This window comes from Crotalus tigris, unplaced genomic scaffold (assembly GCF_016545835.1).
Source record: "Crotalus tigris isolate CLP2741 ecotype Arizona unplaced genomic scaffold, ASM1654583v1 scf7180000024293.1627790, whole genome shotgun sequence".
In the NCBI taxonomy this organism is placed as follows: Eukaryota; Metazoa; Chordata; class Lepidosauria; order Squamata; family Viperidae; genus Crotalus; species Crotalus tigris.
In genome coordinates, this window is record NW_024100466.1 from 228,535 (window position 1) to 252,197 (window position 23,663).

The 23,663-nt window shown below is 46.3% G+C and overlaps 1 protein-coding gene across 12 annotated transcripts; it reads left to right on the plus strand.

Annotated features, from left to right (window-relative positions):
- The first annotated feature begins 15 nt into the window (after positions 1-15).
- Positions 16-23,218, plus strand: LOC120299362 (PH and SEC7 domain-containing protein 4-like). 12 transcript variants are annotated; one of them, XM_039324125.1, is made up of 17 exons: positions 16-797; positions 3,147-3,254; positions 5,472-6,571; positions 8,345-8,402; positions 8,549-8,984; positions 9,267-9,464; positions 10,066-10,146; positions 10,760-10,872; positions 13,525-13,583; positions 13,798-13,887; positions 16,582-16,625; positions 17,596-17,756; positions 17,906-17,976; positions 20,008-20,153; positions 21,582-21,726; positions 21,963-22,106; positions 22,647-22,895. In XM_039324125.1, the coding sequence occupies exons 3-17, from the start codon at positions 5,570-5,572 to the stop codon at positions 22,893-22,895; spliced, it is 2,997 nt and encodes a 998-aa protein (XP_039180059.1). In that variant the 5' UTR covers positions 16-797; positions 3,147-3,254; positions 5,472-5,569. The 12 variants fall into 12 exon arrangements, with proteins under 12 accessions (XP_039180059.1, XP_039180066.1, XP_039180068.1 ...); XM_039324126.1 differs by lacking the exon at positions 16-797 and adding an exon at positions 1,378-1,665; XM_039324128.1 differs by lacking the exon at positions 16-797 and adding an exon at positions 3,004-3,020.
- The last annotated feature ends 445 nt before the right edge of the window (positions 23,219-23,663 follow it).

Below are 23,663 nucleotides of genomic sequence, written 5' to 3' on the forward strand. Positions count from 1 at the left end.
AAAACCTTCCAACTCTGTTGTTCTGTTTTGTTCTGTTCTGTTCAGAGAGGAACGGAAAAATCATTTTTACGTCAATTTTTACTATATCATTTTAAACTTTGTTCAGTGCTTGCTCAGTAAAGGTTAGATGCACTTTGGAAAAGATTTGGAAGTGATACTTTAAAACATGCAGCAATGAGTGCAGCAGCTCACTTTAAAACTGCTTTTCTTTTAGCTTCACACTTTAAGGAGGTGCTATGATTTAATGTATTTTGAAGCAGCTCTTCCAAATATGCATTCACCTAGTTTTTCTTGTATTAGTGGATGGAAATTGCTGTAAATGAGGGGACCTGGTCCTCATCCTACTTCCCTTGCCTTGCAGTCTGAGACTAGTTCTGCTTGGGCTTCCTGCTTCTCTCTGCTTCGTGGCCTTCGTTTAAAAGTAGCTCTGAGAGGCAGTAGCTACCGCCTGTGCGGTTTGCACTGCTCACCCAAGAGCTGTAAGTTCCGGTTCAGACAGCAGCACTGCAGCATGTGCAGGAGGCAAAGCAACACTTCTTCATTTGCACAGCATTTTGCAAGACAGAGAACCTTCTCTATTCCTTTGTTTTCGTTTGAATGCTTTTCAAAGAGAGGTCGGTGTCACAGAGTTAGTGGCCTTGAGTCAGGTTGTCTTGCAAAATCATGTAAAAACAGCAAAAGATCAAGCAGGATCTGTCCCATTCTCACCAGGGGCTCTTGGGAAGAAGCAGCACTGATTCCCTAGGGATCCTTGCTCAGGTCTCGGCAAGATGAAAGGGTGAAAGGTCCGACAGGAGGTAAGTACAGTAAGGAGGAGCCCCAAAAGAAGCCTCTGGAAGGGTTGGGGCTATGGAAGCCCAGCCAGATGCCTCTGCAGTCCTTTCTCACAGAGGACCAACTCTGGAGCGGAGACAACTGAAAGCCAAGGACAGGAGGCCCCGTGAAAGCAGGAGGCCCCATGAGATGAAAGGGGTGCCTAGCCCAGCAATGAAGTTGGGTCTCAATGCTGCCTAACACGGGGGGGGGGGCAATGGTCGCTCTCTCCCAGCAAAGCAAATATGCAAGTCAGGGAGCCCCCATTCCCCCCCCCCTCCGCCTTGCACCTCCAATGGAGGCCATTTAGCAGGAAACCCTAACCCCCCCTCTAGGGTTTGGCACTCAGCTCGGTTCCCCTGGGGCTGTGGGGGGAGGGTCTGGTCAGTCCTCTAGAGGCTCCCCCACGTTGGGCCTGTTCCGAGGCAGGGCGAGCACCAGGAAGGGAAACGCTGAACTGAGCCCTAAATTCCGAGCCAGCAGCGATCGGTGGGGCTGCCCCGCTTCCCAGAGTCGTGACCTTCGCGCTCGGGCCCCCCAGGGCCCGCCCGGAGCCGCCTCAGCCGGGGCCCCTTCGCAGCGCCAGGGGGAGCCGGGGGAGGAGAGCCGGCTCTGCTGGGGCAGCCGCCGGCCCCGGCGGGGATCGCGGGGTCCCCCGGAGTCACCGGTCGGGGAGTGGGCTTCCCGGCGGGGGCCCCGGCCCGGGAGGCGTCGCGGGACCCGGTCGGGCTTGGGGCAGAGGAGCGCGGCTGCGGGGCCGCCTTCCTGGGCGAGGCGGGCCTTGTGCTCGGGCGGCGCGGAGGCCGGAAATGCTGCCGGCTGGCCGGTCGCGGCGAAGCGGGGCCCGCGGTGGTAAGTGGGCACCGGGGCCGCCCGGGTGGGCTTTCCCGAGGCGGAGCGGCTCCGCCCGCCCCTCTCCCTCCCAGCGGAAGCGGCCGGCGACCTCTCCGGAGGGAAGAGCCGCGCCTCCGCCGGGCCGGTCTCGTGGAAACGGCTTCCCGGGAGCCTGCGGAGCCAGCGCCGCCCAAGGGCGCCGAGGGCCGGGCTGGCCGGCACAGCCTCTGCGCTCCGATCCCGACCGGGCAGCGCTTTTGGGCTCTGGCTGGGCTCCGGCCCCGGCCGGGGAGGCTGCGGGCCCCTCGGGCGGTGGGGAGGAAGGGGGCCCATCCGCGCTTTCTTGGGGGAAAGTGAAGGACGAGGCTGGACGTGGCTCCTAAGGAGAGAAGGAAGCAGGTCCATCACTTCGCAGCCCCTGAGACGGAACCGGCTCTTTTGAAAGGCACCCTATCCCCGGGCTTCCCCGTGGAAGTCGCCCGCCCAAAGGAGCGGGCATAAGTGGGTTTTGGGAAGCTAAATCGACCCGAAGGGCGGCCTTCGCAAGCCCCGGGCCGACCCTTCCGCTCTCGACATGCCTTCCCTCCCGGAGGCGGCGGCGCTCCGAACGTTCTCCCGGCTGCTTCTCCAGGGAGAGCCCGCCAGGCAGGACTCGAACCCGGGTCTCCGGCAACCACCAAAGGGCTGCTGTTCTCTGAAGCCATAATGATGGGGACGGGGCAAAGCGGTGTCTCCCCTTTGGAGCTTTCTTCCCTGCCTCTCCCGAAGAAGGTAGACTAGAGACCATTCAAATCTCGGGCCTGTTTTAAGGGAAGGGTTAAAACCATTTGGGAGATTTGCTGCAGTCTGTGCTAAAATAAATTAGCTGATGTGCCTGCCCAGTTAGAATGAGTAGAATGCAAGCTCAGGAAGAACAATTTCCTAGTTCTATCACTCCTCACACTTTCCATTGAGTTTTTGCCCCAGGTTGCTCAAAACCAGCTGATTTTCTTTTGAACCTGTTTACCCTATAATAATTTCATCCACTGAAGCACTTAATTAAAAATCAATCTTTTGTAAAATTTGTAATTACCCTCAACATTCACTCCTTGCAAAAAGTAAGAATAGCTACCGGTAGATGAAAAGCTGATGCTGTCAAGGCTGGAGTAGTAGAGATACTTCATCACAAGATTTTGCATAGATTTTGGACCCTCCTCCATTATACTGTGCTATAAGAACGGCCTTAACTTGGCTTTGAGGCAGCTGTAGTTTCTCTTGGTCAGCAGGGAATCCCTATGACAACCAGACTGGAGGTCACTCCTCCCCAGAGACCAAATTAAGTCTCTCTCTGTGTTGCAGGTTTGGGTGACCTCGGGGGATTCAACACAGGGAAGGTGTGTGGATGTCAAATTGGCAATGGCTGGGGAGTTCCCGGTACCATCCTTACTGGGAGAAGAGGTGTACTGGCAAAACTGCCAAGGGAGCAGTTTAATAGTGATAATGAAGGGCTTTTTCCTTAGCCCCACAGGCCTGGTGGGTCACACTGATGAGCTGGAGGTTGGTGATCTCTCTTGTAAGCACTGCCTGATGAGGAACAACCAGCTCCTATGGATTCCAACCAAACCAGGGTGTGTGTCATTCCGTTTGCAGTGACATTGTCATCCAGAACGTGGGGCAGCCTTTCTTTGCGTCTCTTTCACTGCTGGGCAGAGTTTCTGTCTGAGAATAGAGGAAAGGTCCCCTGCCTGCTTGTCTCAGGAGGCCCCAGCCAAAGCTTAGGTGGGTTGCACTCTTTCAACTTGGTCTGTGAGGGGAGGTGTCCCCTCTTTGTCCCTCAGCAATTGAGAGAACTAAAGGAGGAAGATGCTGCTGTACCATTGTTTAAAATTTATCCTACAATTAGGGAAATTTTTACAGGCTTCTTTTGCAAAACCGCTATATTCTGAGAGTCCAAATGAAGCCAGTGATACGCAGAGGTTGGAAGTAAATAAATAAAATAAATACATTATAAATAAATAACGTGGCTAACTATATTTTAAGACAGTGTTTCCCAAACTTGACAATTTTAAGGCATGAGGACTTCAACTCCCAGAATTCCACAGCCAGCAATTCTGGGAGTTGAAGTCCACATGCCTTAAAATTGTCAAGTTTGGGAAACACTGTTTTAAGACATATTCTGAATATTTAGAATGTTTATTTTCCATCTCTTGCTTTGTCTGTTGTGGTGCAAGGTCACTTCTTGTGAGATGGGCAATTATATAAATTCGATAAATATCTATGGAGATTCTCAGTCATCCACATCATAGTTGTCCCAAAGAGGCAACTGGACTTTCTTATTTTTTTTTTTTTTGAAGACGTAGCTGAAGAAGCTTCTTAGATGAGAATTGAAACATCTTCAAATAAAAACAAGAAAGTCCAGTTGCCTTCTGAAAAACCATCTTTAGGATTGATAAATAAATGTGCATAACAATTTTGCTTTACTACTGATTTTTGCAGTAGCTGAAAAAGACAGCAGCTGAATTTGAATATATAGAAGAGTGAACAATCTGTTTTTTTCTTGTTTGGCTTTCCCTAGTTTAGCTATTTAGGCAACTCTTTTGGATTTCAACAATTTCAATATGTCCCACATTGTATCTGTTGGTGGTAAGTAGTGGAAGTAACCACACAGCCTAACTAAGTTCTGCACCCCCTATCATTTAAAGATGACTAAAGCCTTCACCACTAAAAGTTTGTTTGATAAGAGGTGGATGAGGGGTGGGAGATGGGGGTAGAATTAAGACCAGAGTGCCATGAAAAATACAGTTCAAAAAATACACTTCCTGGCTCTTTAATAGCCACTTGTTTTTCTTCTTTTTCCCTTTCCCTTTCTTAGTTCATAGATTCATATATATCAATCTGTATTATATTTGTTATAATATCCTAAATCAGTGGTTCTCAACCTTTTTAATGCCGTGACCCCAACCGGTCGTAAGTTGAGGACTACCCAACCGGTCATAAGTCGAGGACTACCCAACTGGTCGTAAGTCGAGGACTTTCCCTGCCCGGGAGTGCCGCGCATGCGTGGTGCCGACCCCTGCGCCGGCTGAGGCATAGCTGGCAAGCAGCAGAGATGGCGCAAGCCGACCACCGGCTGGGCCACCAGCTGGCCCAGCCCAAGGGAGGTAAGGCACCCGCCGGGCCCCACGCACGCCAGTAACCCTCCCTGCGCCCGCCGGCCTCCCACCTTCCACCCCTGGCCCTCTTTTACTTACATTTTTAGTAGTTGCTCAGCAGGGAGGGGTGGAAACTTCCAGACAGCTCACCTTCGCTGCAGACAACTTGCAGCACCATTTGCAGAATGAGACTTTTGGCGGGCTCAGCAGGGCAGAGACAGCCTGTACGATTCCTATTGGCTTTTGAAAGCTAATAGAATTAGACTCTATTCAAAAGAGTCTATTTTATTGGCTTTCAAAAGCCAATAGAATAAAAGGGAGTAGCACAGCTAAGGAAAAGGGGAAAAAATGGCGGACTGCATTGTTTGGTGACCCCCGTGAAATGGTCATTCGACCCCAAATGGGGTCCCGACCCACAGGTTGAGAACCACTGTCCTAAATCTTGATGTGCAAAATGCTGATGGACTAGCAACTCCTTTGATGCATCTGCAGGAGTTTATACTGCCATGAGGGGCTGTTTTTCCAGCAGCCTATACTTGGCGTCTTTTGGTTCCTTTTGTAATTGATCTGTTTAATTATTTATATATTTAAAATATTTTGATATTGCTTCTCATTGTAGAAAGTAAGCAAATCGTGAAACTATTCATTTGGAGCAAGTGTTAACCAGAACATATATTTCTTTCTCTTTTGCAGGCCAAACAAGAGAACCATGGAGATTGCTTTTTAAAGGCCCAATTTCTTAGCCTATTGAAAATCAGACTGGAACCCTAGTTACTTCTGTGCAAGTTTTCATGGTAGATGCTAGAATGGAATGCCCTGAATGCTCCAGTAGCTCAGACTTGATGGATATGCCCTCTGAAAACAGAACAAAGGAAGTGAACTCTGACCCTGGAGAGTGCTTGAAACAGACTTGGGATCTGCTTGCATTTTCTGAAACTTGCCAGGTTGAAAATGCTATTACCCCTCCTTTGTGTCTTGTACAGGATAGATTGGAGGGTGTTCACTGCAGAACTGAAACACCCTCTGAAAAATCCATTCCAGTGTTAATGCAGAATAATTTTGAAGTATTACACCCTGAACTGGGCCACCCTGTTTCAGAAAGCTTGGACTTCTCTGAGAGATTTGGACAGCCTCTTGAACTGATAAACAACTTGAAAACTCAGGATAAATGTAATAGTGATGCTACCCAATCTGTTTTTTGGGCTGGTATTCTACAAGCTCAGATGTGTGTCTTAGATCTTCAAGAGGAGTTAGATAAGCAGAAAGAATATCCGCAGACTCACAGTGTGAATTCTAAAAACATACCGGTGACAGTCATGTCCCTGGACACAGCTACCATCAATGAACATTTACTCCTGGAAAGCGATAGTGGAGAGGAGCCAGAAGAGAATTTAGAGAGACAGGAGGAGGAAGAAAGTGAGAAGGAGGAGGAGGAGGAGGTTGAATATTTATTTTTCAATAATCCACTCTTTCAGGAAAGTCCTCATTTAACCAGAACTTTTGAAGGACAAATTCCGTGGACACAATCAGAAAGGGAAACTTCCATTGAGAATTACAAGAAAAATCTTAAAAGTGATGTGGACTCTGGAAACCATAATGGTGACTTGTTTTCCCAGGCCACTGTAGCAATAAGCCCTGTGGCCAGGAATTATTTTTCTGTATGTGATCCAGATGCTAATGAGGACACATCCACCTGTTCTTTTCCAAGTTATGTGCCCCATTATCGTTCCTTGTCTCCACTGATAATCACAGAAAGAGATCTTGAAACGTGCTTTTTGGAAGAGAATTCAAAGGTAAGAGGGGCTTGAACTGAACTGAACTTGATTTGGCCAAGAGTGATTCAGTACACAAGGAAATTGTCTTTAGTACAGAAGCTCTCAGTGCACATGCTTCTATGTATGGCTGACCGATTGTACTCAGTGCATGGTCCCCATTGGAACTGCATCTACATGGAGGGAAGTGTATAGTGGGGTGCCCCAGGGCTCTGTTCTGGGCCCAGTACTCTTCAACATCTTCATCAATGGTTTGGATGAGGGGATAGATGGGGAACTGATCAAATTTGCAGATGACACCAAGCAGGCAGGAATAGCCAACACTTCAGAAGATAGGCTTAAGAAGGATCTTGATAGACTTGAACATTGGGCGCTATCTAACAAAATGAAATTCAATGGTGAAAACAGTAAGGTTCTACATTAAGGCAAGAAAAAACAAATGCACAGGTATAATATAGGTGGTCCTTGCTCAATAGTAGCAACTGTGAGAGGGACTTTGGAGTCCTAGTGGACAATCACTTAAATATGAGCCATCACTGTGCTGCAGCTGCCACAAAAATCAACACAGTGCTAGGCTACATTAACAGAGGGATGGAATCAAGATCATGTGAAGTGTTAAATACCACTTTACAATGGCTTGGTAAGGCCACACTTGGAATACTGCATCCAGTTTTGATTGCCACGATGTAAAAAAGATATTGAGACTCTAGAAAGAGTACAGAGAATAGCAACAAAGATGATTAGGGGACTGGAGGCTAAAACATAAGGAATGGTTGCTGGAATTGGGTATGCCTAGTTTAATGAAGAGAAGGACGAGGGGGGACATGATAGCAGTGTTCCAATATCTCAGGGGTTGCCACAAAGAAGAGGGAGTCAAACTATTCTCCAAAGCGCCTGAAGGCAGGAAAAGAAGCAGCAGAGGGAAACTAACCAAAGAGAGAAGCAACCTAGAACTAAGGAGAAACTTCCTGACAGAACAATTAATCAGTGGAACAACCTGCCTCCAGAAGTTGTAAATGCTCCAACACTGGAAGTTTTAAAGAAAAGACTGGACAGCCATTTGTCTGAAATGGTATAGAGTTTCCTGCCTGATCAGGGGGTTGGACTAGATGACTTCCAAGTCCCTTCCACATTCCATTCATTCCATTCCATTCCATTCCATTCTATTCTATTCTATTCTGTAGTAGACTCATGAGCATACATCTCCTGCCGTGTTTGCTTTACATGAACTTAGTTGGAGTTTTAATTCCTATTTAGGTCCAGTCTTCTCCAACAAAGAAATGCATTCCACCAGCTGCCCAGCCCCTCTTTCAGCACTGGACCTGCAAGAGACTTTCTTGTCCAAACCAAAACCCTCTCTTGTTTTGGCTAGCTGTTAATGCTGCATGCAGATGTAGGCCAATGTTTGGGGTACCCTTATATTAACCACTAGTTATTTCATCTCTTGTCTTGGAAATCTTGAGATTTGGAGACAGAGGAGGGCAGTTTCTGAAAGCAAACTAGAAGTAGCAGCTTGAATATACCATTTACCTGGTAAATAGCATAGATAAGCTTTCCACAAAACCAGGCCCTTGCCTTCAACAAAACAGCATCCAAACAATCTACAAACCCATTTGCACCATGCCGGACTGATTTTGTTTCTGCACCCTACTGTTGATGTGCAGCGATTGTTCTTTCTACAGTTCTTGGGAAATGCTTGAAAATCCACTCCTGAAGGCAGGGCGCAGAGGGGTCAGCAGCTTTCCATGTTGCCAGCTGCCTCAACCTTTGTGACTACCAAAATTTATCTTCCAGGCTGAGGGCTGTTTTCTGGATCCATTCCAAGGAGATGTTATGGAAAGCATTACTTCAGGTAAGTCTTGCAGTGATCTTTCTAAGAGCATCAGGCAATGCACTGCCCCATCACAGCTTTCTAAGCTGCACAGCACCACAGAGGCTGTGGTCTTGCAAGGTGTAGAAAGGAAACTGCCTTGTAACTGACTTGTCCCTCTGGTCCAGATGCAGACCAGCCTGCTTATTTGCCAGCAGAAGGCCTGTTGTTTTCTGCCTCCAGCACTTTGATGTCTGCTTTGCTGCAAGAGTCCACGGAGAGCTGTCCCCCTCCTAAGCCTACATCTCCAGGGAAGAGTTGCTGCGTTCCCTCCAGCTTCCAGGTCCTCTCAGGTCCTGCTGCAGAACAGAATCTGCAGCAAGAGAGGTTTGAGCCACAAGTATCATTCCATGGCCACCCTTCATCTTCCTGCACATGGTTAGAGGAGCCTGAAAGAACTTCCTCTCTACAGAAAGACGTCACCAGAGCAGATGTGCACTCCGTCCCACTTTGTGGTATAGAGCGGAAGCTGGTGAGCTCAGTAGAAAGACTCAAGATGGTGGAGCTGCCAGCTATGCCAAGCGATGGGAGGTCAAAAGACAGAGAGGAAGAGACAATGTTATAGTAAGGATGCTTTGTTTTACGTCTCTTGGGACGATTGGTCTTTCTGGTCTGCTCACCACACACAGCATCCTTCTGCTGAGGTGGGAAGGTGGGCTTGGGCCAAGAGGCAACTCAGCAGGTATTTGGAGGCTGCTTTGAAGTGATTGTGGCTTTTGTCCTGCAGCCACAAGAGACTTTGCTTGCCTTGTTGCCTCAGGGTGGCTACATTTATGTGTCGGCATTTATTCTCTTGAGCTGTGACAAGGATCCCAGTCTTTTTGTCTGTCTCTCCACCCTCTGCAGCTGCCGTGAAGAACTTGGAGGGGAGTTCAGCAGAACGGGGGAGAGTCTGCCTGCCAAGGTCACAGCAGAACCGAATGGCACCCTGCTCCTTGCAAACAGTACCTCTGGAGACCTGGCCGCAGCACAAAGGCTGGCAGCTCGCCTCTACCATCTGGACGGGTTCAAAAAGTCTCAGGTGGCTGCTTTTCTCCACAAGAAGTAAGATGGCCTTGAAAGTCTTCAGTTACATACCTCCTTCCGTTTGGGGATTTGAATGTTTGTCACTTTTATTACTTGCACAGTATGGGCGCGTGCGCGTGCACGCACACACACATATCATGCTGAGTTTCAAGTTCTTTCATCACCCAAAGAAGAAGCTAATGCATTTCCAGGCCAGTATTCTAGGAAACGGCCCTCTGCTGACTGAAAGCCAAGTATGGAGGGCATTTTGAGCAGGTGGCAAAGCAAACACTGCCCTCCTCTGAGGCAGCCCCAGCAGCAGAATCTTGTGGTCCTGAAGCAAATACAAAGGACAGACGCTTTGGTCAGCAGGAGTCCAGCTGAGGGAAATATGAGGAAGAAACAGTAAAAGCAAGGGCCAAAGGGGCTGAATGGGTGGCAGTAGCACCTTTTTCTCTTTTTGCTTGAACTTTTGCATGGTCCGTGATGGCTCTTCCACGGTCATGGGACCTGGAGCGCAGGAGGAGGGCTTTAGGAGCCAGGCAAGTGTGAGGAGCACCTAGGAGGAGAATGAGAGGTTCTCTTAGAGAGCTTGGGGTGCTTGGGGTTTTCTGAGCTGTTCCTCTACATTTGTCCACAGCAATACCTTCAGCCAGATGGTCGCTGAGGCCTACCTTTCCTTCTTCCACTTCTCTGCGCAAACTCTGGATCAAGCCCTAAGGTAGTGTACTCCTCGCCTTGGGCTGCCTTTCCATTTTCAAGAAGGGAAGTGAAACTTCATAGTTCATGGCCAAATTTCCTGCCCTTCCTGATTGGGAGGGAGGGTGCCCTTCCCTCTCCCAAATCCAGGAGGCCAAGAGCTAACTTGGGGAATGGCTGGACTATGTGGGGAGTAACAGAATGAAAGGTGGGAAGAGGAAAATGAGATGATATGGGAAGAAAAGATCAAGTGGCCTCTTCCTGCAGCTCTGCTACTAGTCTAGCCTGCTTGATTGGAAGACCTTCCTTGAGCTGTGAGAAGGGACCTGGATGCAAGGAAAATCCTTGAAACCTGTAAGCAGAGGCGGCTGTGTCCAAAGTCACCTCAGTCCTTGGCATACTAAAGGGAGCTGGCTGAGAAGCTCCATTGTGAAGGTAGAGGTGCCTCCCAGCCTCAGGATTTCAGCTGCCTCAGCCTCCTTGGATTGTCCCCATGCCAAATGGGCAACGGTGGAAGCCCTGAGGATGCTTCTTCCGCAGGCCTGCTGCTGCTGCTGTTTGCCCGTCCTGGGAAAAAGAAGCATTGCAGCTGCCCTCCCTGCTCTTCTGTGCTTCACAGACCTTTCTCTTGGCAGGTCTTTCCTGAAGTCCTTTGTGCTCACTGGGGAGACTCAGGAGCGGGAGCGGATCCTGATGCATTTCTCTCGGCGCTACCACTGTTGCAATCCTGAGGCCTCTCTTAGTCCAGGTGAGACTCTCAGTCCAGACCTCGCAGTGCATAAGCTTTGGTTCAGGCAGCAAGCGCTCTTGTGCTTACCCTGCTTTTATTCTGACCGCAAAGTCGGGATGGAGGTGAGATCATTGCTTTCCAGCTGAATCGGAGAACCCAAGCTCAAAACAGGAATTGAATAGCGTACCTGTTAGCATATTATTGTCATTTTCCTTGGGCAGCCGGTAGACCAGTTCTCTTTATTTCCCTTTGAGCATACTGTATATAAAGAGAACTGGTCTTCTGGGCTTCTTTCACCCTCTGTAGTTGTATGGTTTCAGGCAACCAGCGAATGATTTCCATCTCCTGGAATTTGGGGTAGTGAGATTAGTGTCTTCTCTTGGGGCTTGTTCACTGTTTTACTTACAGTTTTACCTCTTTGGCAACTGAAATTCCTCTTGAACGCTTTTTCCCATTTCTTCCTCCTACCTGGAAATCCTATTTTTCATTGCTTTGAGTTTATTCAAAGCATTTTTTTTTTTGTGGTCCATTTACACCCAGTTTTATTTCCTTCCCTTAAAACCAGGAATATTATTAGTCCCATATATAATGTTCTTGAGGGAGACTGGATGGTCCATTGGGCAGAGGAATCCAGCGGATAGGGATGATTTTTCTGCATAGCAATTTAAAGGAACGTGCAACCCCTTCATATTTTGCATTACTCTATATTTTTTTCTTTGAAAAAATGTTTTTATGTCCATTAATAAATATTTAATTGATTATTTTTGGATTTAAAAACATCCTCAATTTTGTTTTTTCCACTATCATTTTCTGGGCAAAAAGAGAATCCATTCGTGTCTTGATACCTTTTTTGATGGCATGGAAGTTGGAATAGGTAAGGAGAAGGAAGAGGGAGAAAGGACATTGTGACCATTTCCAATTTACTTATATATTCAGCAGCTTTTTCATTAGCATCTCTGCTTCCTTTTTAAAGTACAGTGCCTAGATGCACCAGTATAAAATAGTATAATAGAACAGTTATTCGCTATGTTGGTGCAAAGCACACATTTGCCTATGATCCTACTCAAATGCATGGCCATTAAGCCAGTCACCCTGAACATATCCCTCTATAGCATTTGCTTTTTCCTGTCCAGATTCAAGATTTACACTTTTCACAATTAAACATCCTATGCACTGATGGATTTGGCTCACTACTCAAACTTTTCTAGGTTATTTTGAATTGTGATTCTCTCCTCTAAGTTAGTGTCATCTCTAAATTTGTGAAATCCCTTTCATCCCCTACGTCATTTCTGCAGCTGTTGAACAGCACAAGCCTGGCAACAGAGCCCTGGGCCGCTCCGCTTCAGGGCAAAGCAGAACCATTTCTGAACAACCTTGTGCTGCTGGTTGTTTAACTGATGGCTCATTCCCTGGACTGCAGAGTCATCTAGGTCACAGTTGTTCATTTTATCCACAAGGATACAAGAGACCTGGTCAGATGCTTCACTGAAGTCAACACACACTACATCCATGGCAATCCTTAGGTCTACCAAACTAGTCCCTTTGTCATAAACACAGCTAAGGTTTCTCTGACAGCTCTTGCTCTTTGAAAAACATACCAACTCACTTTTCAAACACTTTCTGTTTTTTTCAAACAGACACATTCTCTCCTTTTATAGCTACATTCCAATAATAGGATCTATCCCACAAGTTTCCATTATACCTATTGAATCATATTTGCTACAAAGACTTTACATTTTATTACGTTCTGAATCAAAGCTCGTGATCAAATTGTTTACTTCCTGTCCTCGGAGCTTTAGTGATTTTTAGTGGTAAAAATAGGATTTTGATAGGCATAATGGTAACAGGTGAGATACGTGCTATGATTGAATAATAGCTAAAAAACAGAACATGTTTAATCTTAACAGAAAATAGAAATTTACATTGTATGTTAAAAAACTACAGTCCCACTCAGAAATAAAAGTGAAGAAAGTTGGTAGAGACCACCTGGATTAAAAATAAGTGGAAGAACAATAAAAGCAGTGGCATTCTTGGTATCCACCATCCCCAAACCATCACGGAGAAGTTATAAAGTCTTCCAAAAGCAGATTGCAGGAATGAAAATACAATTTTTCCTCTATGCCATCACTGTGCTAAACACATAATTCCCACAGCACTGTCTTATGCCTAAGGATATCCAATCATATAGTAGAACTGTATTACTATTATTCTTCTCATCTTTTCCATTATCTACTCTTATTGGTATCTTATGATTACCACTTGTTGGTTGTATCTTATGACTTATGATTGAATCTTATCACTGATGATTTATTACTTTGTTGCTTGTATATATACTGAGAGCTTATGCACTGGATACAAGACAAATCACACTTGGCCAATAAAGAATATTCAACTCTATTCTATATTCTATTCTATTTACATCTCAAGATGTGATACTTAAGAATAGTACAAAATGTCTGTCTGAGAAAAGAAGGAAACCAGTACTTACAGTTCATCTAGTAGAGAAAAAAATAACTGAACGTTGATGGCAAATCTTAAGATTCAGTCCGTTTTCTCTGGCCTTTTGTTTTAATGAAGGGTCAAATTCCGTTTTGCTGACATTTCAGTTTAGTTGTGGGAGAAGCCTATGGAATCTCTCACATCTCTCTTCAACAGCCTTTTTTTCTGCAGATGCTGTGCATACACTCACCTGTGCCATGATGCTCCTCAATACTGATTTGCATGGGCAGGTAAGGAGACTCTCTCAGAGGAAGAAATCTTGGCTCACTTTCACTCACTTCGGACTTTTACAGTGTCTGAACAAAGAAAAACTATTTGTGGGAAAGGTTATATGGTACCCATAGAATAGGGTTGATGTGATAGTTCTTGTTTAGATGTGCAATATGGACAGTGCAGCATCTTCAATTCTCTTTTTCTCTCTCATCAACATGCTTTTGGAATCAGAATATTGGCCGAAGCATGAGCTGTCAGGACTTCGTTGTGAATCTCACAGCCTTAAATGATGGCAAGGACTTCCCCAAAGAACTGCTAAAGGTATGTGTAGCTTCCGTCTATGCAGGCAATGAAAGGGATGCCTGTAGCCGTGTTGAACCTCACTTCTAGCCAGTATGGCCAATGGAGAGAAAGCTTTAGCGCTCTAATTCAGCAACCCGCCCCATGTAGCTGTAGTGCCCCTGATGCAGTACTGACCCTGGGGGCTCAGTGGTTAGAATGCAGGATTGCAGGCAAACTGCTCACAGCCTGGAGTTCGATCCAGACGGGGCTTGAGGTTGACTCAGCCTTCCATCTTTCTAAGGTCGGTAAAATGAGGACCCAGATTGTTGGGGACAACATGCCGAGATTATAACTGCCCAGAGAGTGCTCTAAAGCACTATGAAGCAGCATATAAGTCTCAGTGCTATTGCTATTGCTATTCATCAAATGCTCTCTGCAGAGGAAAGGACTAGGACTCAGTTCCCATTCTCTGGGAACAATCAGCCAGTTTCCACAGTTGCATCACTGGGAATGTCAATGGTGGTGTTCTTGGTAGGAAAAGGTGTTCATGTTTTTTTTTACTATTTATTTATTTGTATGCTGTCTTTATTATTTTACAAATAATTCAAGGTGGTGAATATATCCAGCACACTTCCCTCCTTTTACATTCTCCGTAACAACAACTCTATAAGGTGGGTTGGGGCAAGAGAGAGTGACTGGCCCAAAGTTACCCAGCTGACTTTCATGGCTAAGCAGGACTACAATTCATGGTCTCCTGCTTTCTAGTCTGGTGTCTTAACCACTAGATCAAACTGGCTCTAACTGGTTGAATGTATCAGAAGATACACATATAGTCCTAATTATTTTTGTAGGGAATGTTCCATATCCGTAGTGGAACAAGGCAGGGGCAAATTCAGTTTATTGTTGCCTGGAGGTTACAGAGTTCATATTACAGATTGTATTTACAGACACCGAGGAAGGAGAGAATCAAATGCCAACACTCAGGTTTGTATGTCCAGCTTGGATGTAGCCATTCCATGTTCTTCCTGAGGAAAGGAGTGGTACAATATGGCCATCAGCTGGGACATGTCATACCAGCCTGAGGAAGCCTACACCACGGCCAAGCAGAACAGGAGCGTGTTTGGACAGCTCCCTATGAGGCAGCAGTGCCGTGCCAAGGGCTACAGCAGAAGAGGTTGTGGCCTCGTCCTTTTTCTGGGCTTATCATGGAAGCACCTGGGGAAGCAGAAGGCTGGCTAGATAGTAGTTTAGTTCTCTGATCCAATTTATTGACTGTTCTAGTGCTGTGAATCAGAATAACAAAATAACAGAGTTGGAAGGGACCTTGGAGGTGTTCTAGTTCAACCCCCTGCTCAAGCAGGAGACCCTATACCATTACAGACAAATGACTGTCCATCTCTTCTTGAAAACCTCCAGTATTGGAGCATCCCCAACTTGCAGAGGCAAACCATTCCGCTGTTCTCATTGTCAGGAAACTTCTCCTTAGTTCTAGGTTGGTTCCCTCCTTGATTAGTTTCCATCCATTGATTCTTGTCCTGCATTCAGGTGTTTTGGAGAACAGGTTGACCCCCCCTCCTCTCTGTGACAGTCCCTCAAATATTGGAACGCCACTGTCCTGGGAGCCATAGTCCTACTTTTCATTATACTAATCATACCCAATTCCTGCAACCATTCATTTTTTGTTTTAGCCTCCAGCCCCTGATCAGCTTTGTTGCTCTTCCCTGTACTCTTTCTAGAGTCTCAACATCTTTAATCTGCCAGTGCATCAATTTTAACAATCTACCATTTCTTTGTCTGTTTGTTTATAAAACATTTATATAGCTGCTCATCTTATACCAAACACTGGGCAGCTCCCAATCAAGAATTAAAACTGCATAAATATATAAAACTATTAAAATCATCAACTTAAAAAACAAACGAACAAACAAAAACCTTGGCAGCCAAGCAAAGTTTCCAATAGGAAATCCCCTCATCTTATCCCAGCCCTTGGGGGGAAGCTGGGTCTTCAGTGCTTTACGGGAGCCTAGGAGGGTCAAGGCCTGCTGACCTTAAGGGGGAAAGGTGTTCCTTAGGGCAGGGGTTGCCATGGAAAAGGTATAGTTATCCCTCATTTCCCCCCCTCCCACCCCAAAATCAGGCACTCAGTTTCAGTCCTTGTTAGAATCTATATCCCAACTTAGTTGACAAGGCAGCTTGTAAAAAAAAATACAAGATACCAGAAGGGTCATTTCTTAAAAATGGCAGCAGACTCTTCCATCAGCTGTTATGTACAGGAAAATTAACTTCATGCGCCTTCAGCAGGTGGCCTGTGAGGACAGCTGTGGTTTTGGACACAGCCGCACTTGCCTTCCGCAACTGTCCAACAGAGGACAAAAGGGGCACATGAAGGGCAATGCAGAGAGTGCTGACCCCCCAACCAGTCCTGCATGAAGAACTAGTGAGATCAAGGGTCTGGCCGTAGGGAAGGGGAGAGGCTCTCCCTAAATTCATGCCCCTGAAGACATCGGCAAAGTCAGTAGGAGGGCTGGGTCCGGCCATAGACCAGATGCAGTGCCCGGATTCTTCTGGGCTCCCAGCTTTTCTTCACAGCTGATAATAGCTGAGGAAAGATCCGCGGTACTTTTGAGAACAGAACCCCAAAATTGGCAATTTGGGGAGGGAGCTTATCTTGAAGGGTGGGGGTTAGATGCATGGGAAGTAACCTTACATCTCAGCTTTTTTGTATTTGTCCAGGCATTGTATAACTCCATCCGTCATGAGAAACTGGAATGGGCTACGTAAGTAAAAGCAAGATAGCATGGGGGTGGGGCTTTGAGGAAGGAGAAGGGAGGGCTGAGGTCCAAGAGGGAAGGCGTGAAAGTCCTGGAGCCCCTCCCTTCTCCCTTATAAAGGAGATGGGGGGGTTGCTCTATATAAGCTGTGTGGGTGGGTAACTGTGACTCTGCAACATCAGTCTGTAATTCAGAAGTTTTAAGTATTAAGCCTGGAGGGGTGGATGTCAAGGAGGATAAGGAGAAGGGAATGTTTCCAAAAACTAAACTTGGTGCAGAGGAGCTTGTTTGCTCCTACCGGAAACCTAAATTGTGCCTCAAATTGGTGTCCAGATTGTGCTGTGTTGCCACAGGAAAGGAGGAGGCCCAGTAATATTTCCCAGGTTCATTGCCTGCTCAGGGAAGAGGATGCTTAAGATTTCAGGATGGTCCAGAAGATTGAAAGCTGTGAGATGGCAGAGGAATGCCCAAGTGGCATGATAGAAAAACACTGATTTTTCAAATTGCGAATGGTGTCTTTCATACTTCCTTAAATTTATTTTTATTATTTATTTAACTTTTATCCCACCTTTGCTATTTTTACAAATAACTCAAGGTGGTGAACATATTCAACACATCTTCTTCCTTCTCCTATTTTCCCCACAACAACCTTGTGAGAGGGACTGGCCCAAAGATACCCAACTGGCTTTCATGTCTAAGGCGGGACTCAAACTCACGGTCGCCTGCTTTCTAGCCTGGTACCTTAACTGCTAGGCCAAACTGGCTCTAAATTTGAAAGGCATTTCCTTCCATTCCATCATAAACACAGATTTTTCTCCCAACCTCTTTTTTTGACCCTTAGTATAATTAAGTCATCCAAAATCACACTGTCTGGTTCCCAGACAGAAAAGGCTCCTTGAGGGAGTCTTTTTTTCCTTTCACATATTTTTTTTAATATGCAAAAATGTGCCAACTTTCTGTTTTCTGCCCCCGACAGGGATGAGGAAGAGACAATTGATGCAAAGATACCCCTGAGACCTGCAAACACCCAAAGGAAAACCAATCCTTTTCTGACTGTGTGGCAGGACCCCGGGGCAAAAATGTACCAGCAGGGTCTCCTTGCTCGAAAGGTGCACGCAGAGGCTGATGGCAAGAAAAGTGAGTGCCGAGTGGCCTTAGCACCAGGGGGAGGTCACTCTAAGGCCAAGATCCAAACAGCCAAGCCCTCTTGGCTGCAAGCTGAAGGAAGGGGGAGGGCAAGCTGGTGAGAGGAAAGCAACTGACCGCCCTTCCCTCCCTCCCTGCAGCTCCCTGGGGTAAGCGAGGCTGGAAGACCTTCCATGCTGTGCTGAAGGGGACAGTGCTGTACTTCCTCAAGGTAACAGAGACCAGGCAGGCAGGCAGGCAGACGAGCCTTCTGCTCCAGGACTGTCCTGCATCAGGCCACCAATGTATGTGCTGGGGAGTGGTTCACAAGCAGCCTGTGGAGGAATCCCCTCAAGGCGTGGCTGCCACAAGCCGCCTCAGAAGAGGCCTCCCAAGCCTGCGCTCTGTGTGAAGGGGCTCAGGGAATGTCTAAAAAGAACTGTAGACAGGCCAGAGAAGCAGAAGAGCTTCTCTGGCCTGCAAGGAAAGCCTCAGAGAGGCTTCAAAATCCAGGGGAAGCGAAGGCTGGAGAAAGATGCTACAAATAGCGTTTCTGTGGCTGTACAAGAGTAAACGGAGAGCTGGAGGGAAACAGCAGGAGGAGCAGGTGCTCTGCTTAGAGACAAGGTGACATGCTGGTTAAAATTGAAGCAAGGGGAAGATTGTCTTTTCCAAGTCAACAAAGAATAAAAAGAGGGACTTGTGGTTCCAAGTAGTTAAAGATACGTAGATGGGTATAGATAGTGGATATTACTTAAAGCTTCTGTATACAGGTAGTCCTCGTTCATTTAGTAAACGTTCAACGTTACAATGGCAATGAAAAATGTGACTTATGACTATTTCCACAGTTATGACCTTTACAGCATCCCTATGATCATGGGATCAAAATTCAAATGCTTGGCAGCTGGTTCATACTTATGACCCAAAGTCACATGATCCCCTTTTGTGACTTTCTGACAAGCAAAGTCAATGGGGAAGCCAGATTCACTTTTACAACTGTGTTACTAACTTAACACCTGCAATGATTTACTTAACAACTGTGGCAAGAAATGTTGTAAAATGGGGGCAAAACTCACTTAACAAATGTTTCACTTAGCAACAGAATGCTGGGCTCAATTGTGGTCGTAAGTCGAGGACTACTTGTTTGAGAGTTCTCATAAAGCGAGATGGGTACCAAATGACTGGGGATGACCTCAGGGTCCTTGAGGCTCTTCTGGAGGGGTTAAAGTTGGTTCTGGCCTGAACTAAGCCTGGTGAATTTATTTATTTATTTATGAGACTTATATACCGCTTTAAGTGCAAGCACTCTCTAAGCGGTGTACACCAGTAAGCAATGTATATATATTTACATTGCCCCCAACAATCTGGGTCCTCATTTACCTACCCCGGAAGGATGGAAGGCTGAATGTTCAGTAAGTCCTGTAAATAGATGTAGATATTTTAGTGGAATATAAATTGAATATAAGCTAGCCGAATTTTGATTTGCATCCTTTAACAGAAGTAGCATCTAAGTCATAAGAAGTAGTTTTCTCCTTTATTTTGTGTTGCACAGCTTTCTGATCTCAGAAAGCTAAGGAGGATTAGTGCATGCATGAGAGATGGAAAATATCAGAAAATAGAGGGTGGTAGGCTAGATGGGGCAATTGAAAAAAAGACATTCTGGAAAAAGGCAAAGACAGACTATTTCCGTTTGTTGCCAGGAAAACGATATGGATTTGAAGTTGCCAGGAGTCAAGCTGAACTTGAAGTAGATTTTCCCTTTTCCATTTATATTCTGCATTAGACCACATTTGGTCCCTACCTTTCAAGAAGAACAATGACAGATGAGTCTTTCCACAAAGATGAAGAAGCAGAAAACCAAGCTCTAAGATTACTGGTTGAAAACAGTGGATATGTTTAGAACAGATAATTAAGGGGAGGCATGATGGAAGGACCAAATCATCTAAAACAGTATTTCTCAAGCTTGGCTACTTTAAGATGTCTGGACTTCTGGGAGTTGAAGTCCAGACATCTTAAAGTTGCTAAGGTTGAGAAACATTGATCTAAAGGACTGTTATAGAGAAGACAGAGGGCAGGACTAGCCTCAGTAGATGTAAATTGGAGGGAAATGGCAAGCGTGGAAGTGGGTGGTGTCAAGGGGGGTTGGTGCTTATTCACAACTGCATGTCATCCCCTCCCCCCCAACAACTCCTCTTGCAGCATTAATATAACTGCCCCCCCAGGACTGACTGGCTGCTGGGTTTTGTTTTGGGCTGCCATGCAGGATGAGCAGCATTTGGAGGTGTCAGGCTCAGAAGAACTCATTGGAATACCTCATGCCCTGGCAGAAAAAGCCTGCAAATACACCAAGCGGCCACATGTCTTCCGGCTCCAGACTGCAGACGGGCACGTGTTCCTTTTCCAAGCCCCGTGAGTTCCCACAAACCTTAAGGAAGCTCTCCCTTGCCATCATTCCAAATGTCCAGTGCAGAAAAGTAGTGGAAATAATTTATAAATAAGAAATGAGAGACCTTTTCTAGATTTCTTGTCTTCTTAGGGGATTCCTTAGTATGGCTCTGGGCATGTCTCTTGGATTCTTCGCTACCACCAAATTTTAAAGTATTATTTATTTATTTATAAAATTTACAGGCCACCCATCTTACCTATTGCAGTCTTTCTCTAAGAGGAGTGTATAGCTGTCTGTCTGTCTGTCTAACCATCTATTTATATTTATCATCTATCTGTACACACACAGACACACACACAGTGGGGAGGGAGGGAGGGAAAAATTAGAAAAGCGACTAGTCAGTCCATGTCCAATTGAGTCAAGGCTGACTGGCGCAGTGCGAGTGCAGAGGGACAGATGGAGAACGTGCAGGTTAGGATTATTTTACCTGAGTAACTTGTGACCTTCCCCACAAGATTCTCCATTGATTTTCACCCTGGAAGCTTCCCCACTGACTTGTGGGCAAATGTCAGGAACATTGTAAATCAGAAACATATATCATCGTTTCAGAGAGATTTCTTCACCTGAACAGAATCCAAATGATCACAGATGGACAAAAAAAACAGTGGGATTGGAAGCAACCTGGCTTCCTGTCAGCTTCCCCACTGAATTTCCTTATTGGAAGCTGGCAGTGAGCATTGAAACCCTTCCTTCCTTCCTTCCTTCCTTCCTTCCTTCCTTCCTTCCTTCCTTCCTTCCTTCCTTTCCTTCCTTCCTTCCTTCCTTCCTTCCCTCCCTCCCTCCCTCCCTCCCTCCTCTTTCTTCCCCCTTCCCTTCCTGAAGACAAGTGGCTGCTGTTAGTTGGAGAAGGGAGGGTCAGATTGCTGAATGGCTGGGAAATGGTCATGGAACATTGAAAACAAGGATTATGGGAGCGCAGCAGCAGCAAACTCCCAAATTTAATTCCTCAGGAGTCATAGATCCCATCATTCTGTAAGTTAGCTACCTTTGTCCTATGATGCACCATTTTGGCCAGTTAAATGTTACAGAGAAGAGAGTTTTTCTGTTATGTAAATTGTAATAAAACCAAAAATGTTCTAAAATAGTAATTATAAAAGTGTAAGGTATTTTGAAACAAAATAACAGAAAAATGTAAAGGCATTGTGGAATAGGAGAGATGCCAGGGCGCAGCCTGGGCAAACTAATCAGGAGTGTATATTGATCCTGATTATTGAGATGTGTTCACGTAACATATTTAATCAGAATAAAGATCCAGCAGATGCATTCATACAAAATATTGATTTGGGCTAGTTTTAAACATCTTGGAGAGATGGTTTACCTATTTGTGGCTGGGTTATTATGTTAATCCCCAAAATTGGGCTAATTCAAAAATTCAATTCTACCTTTTCTAGAACTTCTGAAGAAATGATTTCATGGATTTCTCGCATCAACCTTGTGGCAGCCATGTTCTCTGCCCAACCCTTCCCTGCAGCAGTGGGCTCCCAAAAGAAATTTATAAGACCTATTTTGCCAACTACTCCCTCCAAGAATTGCATAGTAAGTTGAGTGCTGGGGGAGGGAATGGTCGAATCTCAGGTCCTTCCACAGAGTGGTTTAGATGAAGTCACTAAGGGGTGCCAGACCCGAACTCAGATCCTTGGGGAAGTGTGTCTCTGTCCTCGGGAATTCCAGTTGCACAGCTCAGCGCAGCCATGTCTCTGATGATCTAGGTGGGGGAGAGAACTGGGGCACCTGGCTTGAGGCAAGGCTGCAATCTTTTTCTGTCACTGCAGGAAGACCAGCACCTGATCCACGAAGCCTGTATGGACAGGACAGCCCACGAACTGCTGGAGCTCCAGCGGAATCTGCCAGAGAAGCGTGGCCGTGGGAGGGACCTGGAGGAGTACCAGCTCAGAAAGGAGTACTTGCTCTTTGAGGTGAGCAAAGTTTGTTCTTCCAGGAGAAGTGGGGGTGACTGGGCTGTGCTGTTCTGTTGGGGAAGGCCATCCTCTGCTGACACCTTGCACTTCTTTCCTACAGTGGGAGGTAACGGTTCATTGAGTTTGAATAGGACACCCCCAACACCCCCGCTGTTGAGAATTGCTCACATCATTTTTTGGGGGAAGGAGTTGGCAGATCCATATCTCTGCAGTACTACTTGTTCCTGGCCATTTTTCTGTTTACGTAGCTGTTATCTTTCAGACTATCACTCTTCCTCCGTACAACCTCTTGTTAGATACCAAATTGTAGATCACAGAGATGTTCACTGCATCCCTATTTGTGGGATATGAAAGCAGAAGGGGAAAGGGAAAATCTGTGCCCAAAATAGTATCCGAGAATGGGTCCAAGGCAAGGAGAGCTTTGCCGGAAATGTTCTAGTTCAGCATTTCTAGCGAAGGATCGTCCACGACTTCCTCTCCTCCCATCATGGAACCAGATTCTGCTGCTTGGCTCTCACCCCCTCTTGCCCTGTGTAGAAACGCCGCTATGAGACATACGTGAAGCTCCTGGAGGTGAAACTTGGCTGCAGCACAGATAATCTGGACCAGTGGGAAGCCCGGCTGACAGCAGTGGTTGAGAACTGCCCCAGTTTGCAGAAGTCCCACTCCAGCCCATCCCTGAACATGGATGGGCCTCCTGTTGGCGGGGCCAGAGTGAAGCGGAACATCTCTGAACGCAGGACCGTTCGCAGAATCATCCCGAAGCGCAACAAACACTTGTTATGAGCAGCTCTCCTGGCCTCTCTGGGGTTGTCCTTGGATGAAGGGGGAGAATTGGCAGAGAGCTGTTTGCTCAAGCCAAGTGATTAGCTGGGCGCCATGTTAGGTCTGCATCATGGTAAACTCAGCCCCAAGATTGTGGCCTAGAGGCCCTTTTGGCCTTCTCTAGGTTCCAGCTCTAGAAATGCTTTTGGGAAATGCTGTTCAGCTCCTCTGCGGGACTCAACTTCCCTCCCCTTCAAAATCCTCTCTCTGGCTACTCAGGGAAAAGGGAGGTCTGTGTGCAATAAAACAAAGAGAAGGGTGAGGACCCAGCTCTCTTTTCTGGATGTGTGTTTTGAGCAGAGGGAGCTCTGTTAGAGGAGGGACTGTGCGGTTGGGAGGTTTGGCATCTGGGCATTTCCTTTTCTTGCTGCACCCACATCTCATCATCGGGATAGAGATTTTGGGAACCCTTTAGACACAATACCTACAGAGGAAAAAAAGCAACTTGACAGCTTTGGAGCAAGCTGTCAGGTCTGGGCCTTACTTTCTTAAGATCCCTGAAATTGTCATCTCTCATCTTGCCCTGGTCTGTTGCCATCTCCTCCCCCAAAAAAACATTTACTCACAATGTAGTGCAGACACTGGTCTGTGTTGCTGTGAGAGAGATCTAGGTGTCCTAATGGGCCACCATTTAGGTATGAGCTTCAGCTGCCAAAAAAAGCCAATGCAATCCTGGGCTACATCAACAGGGATAGCATCAAGATCACTATATACAACATTGTTGAGACC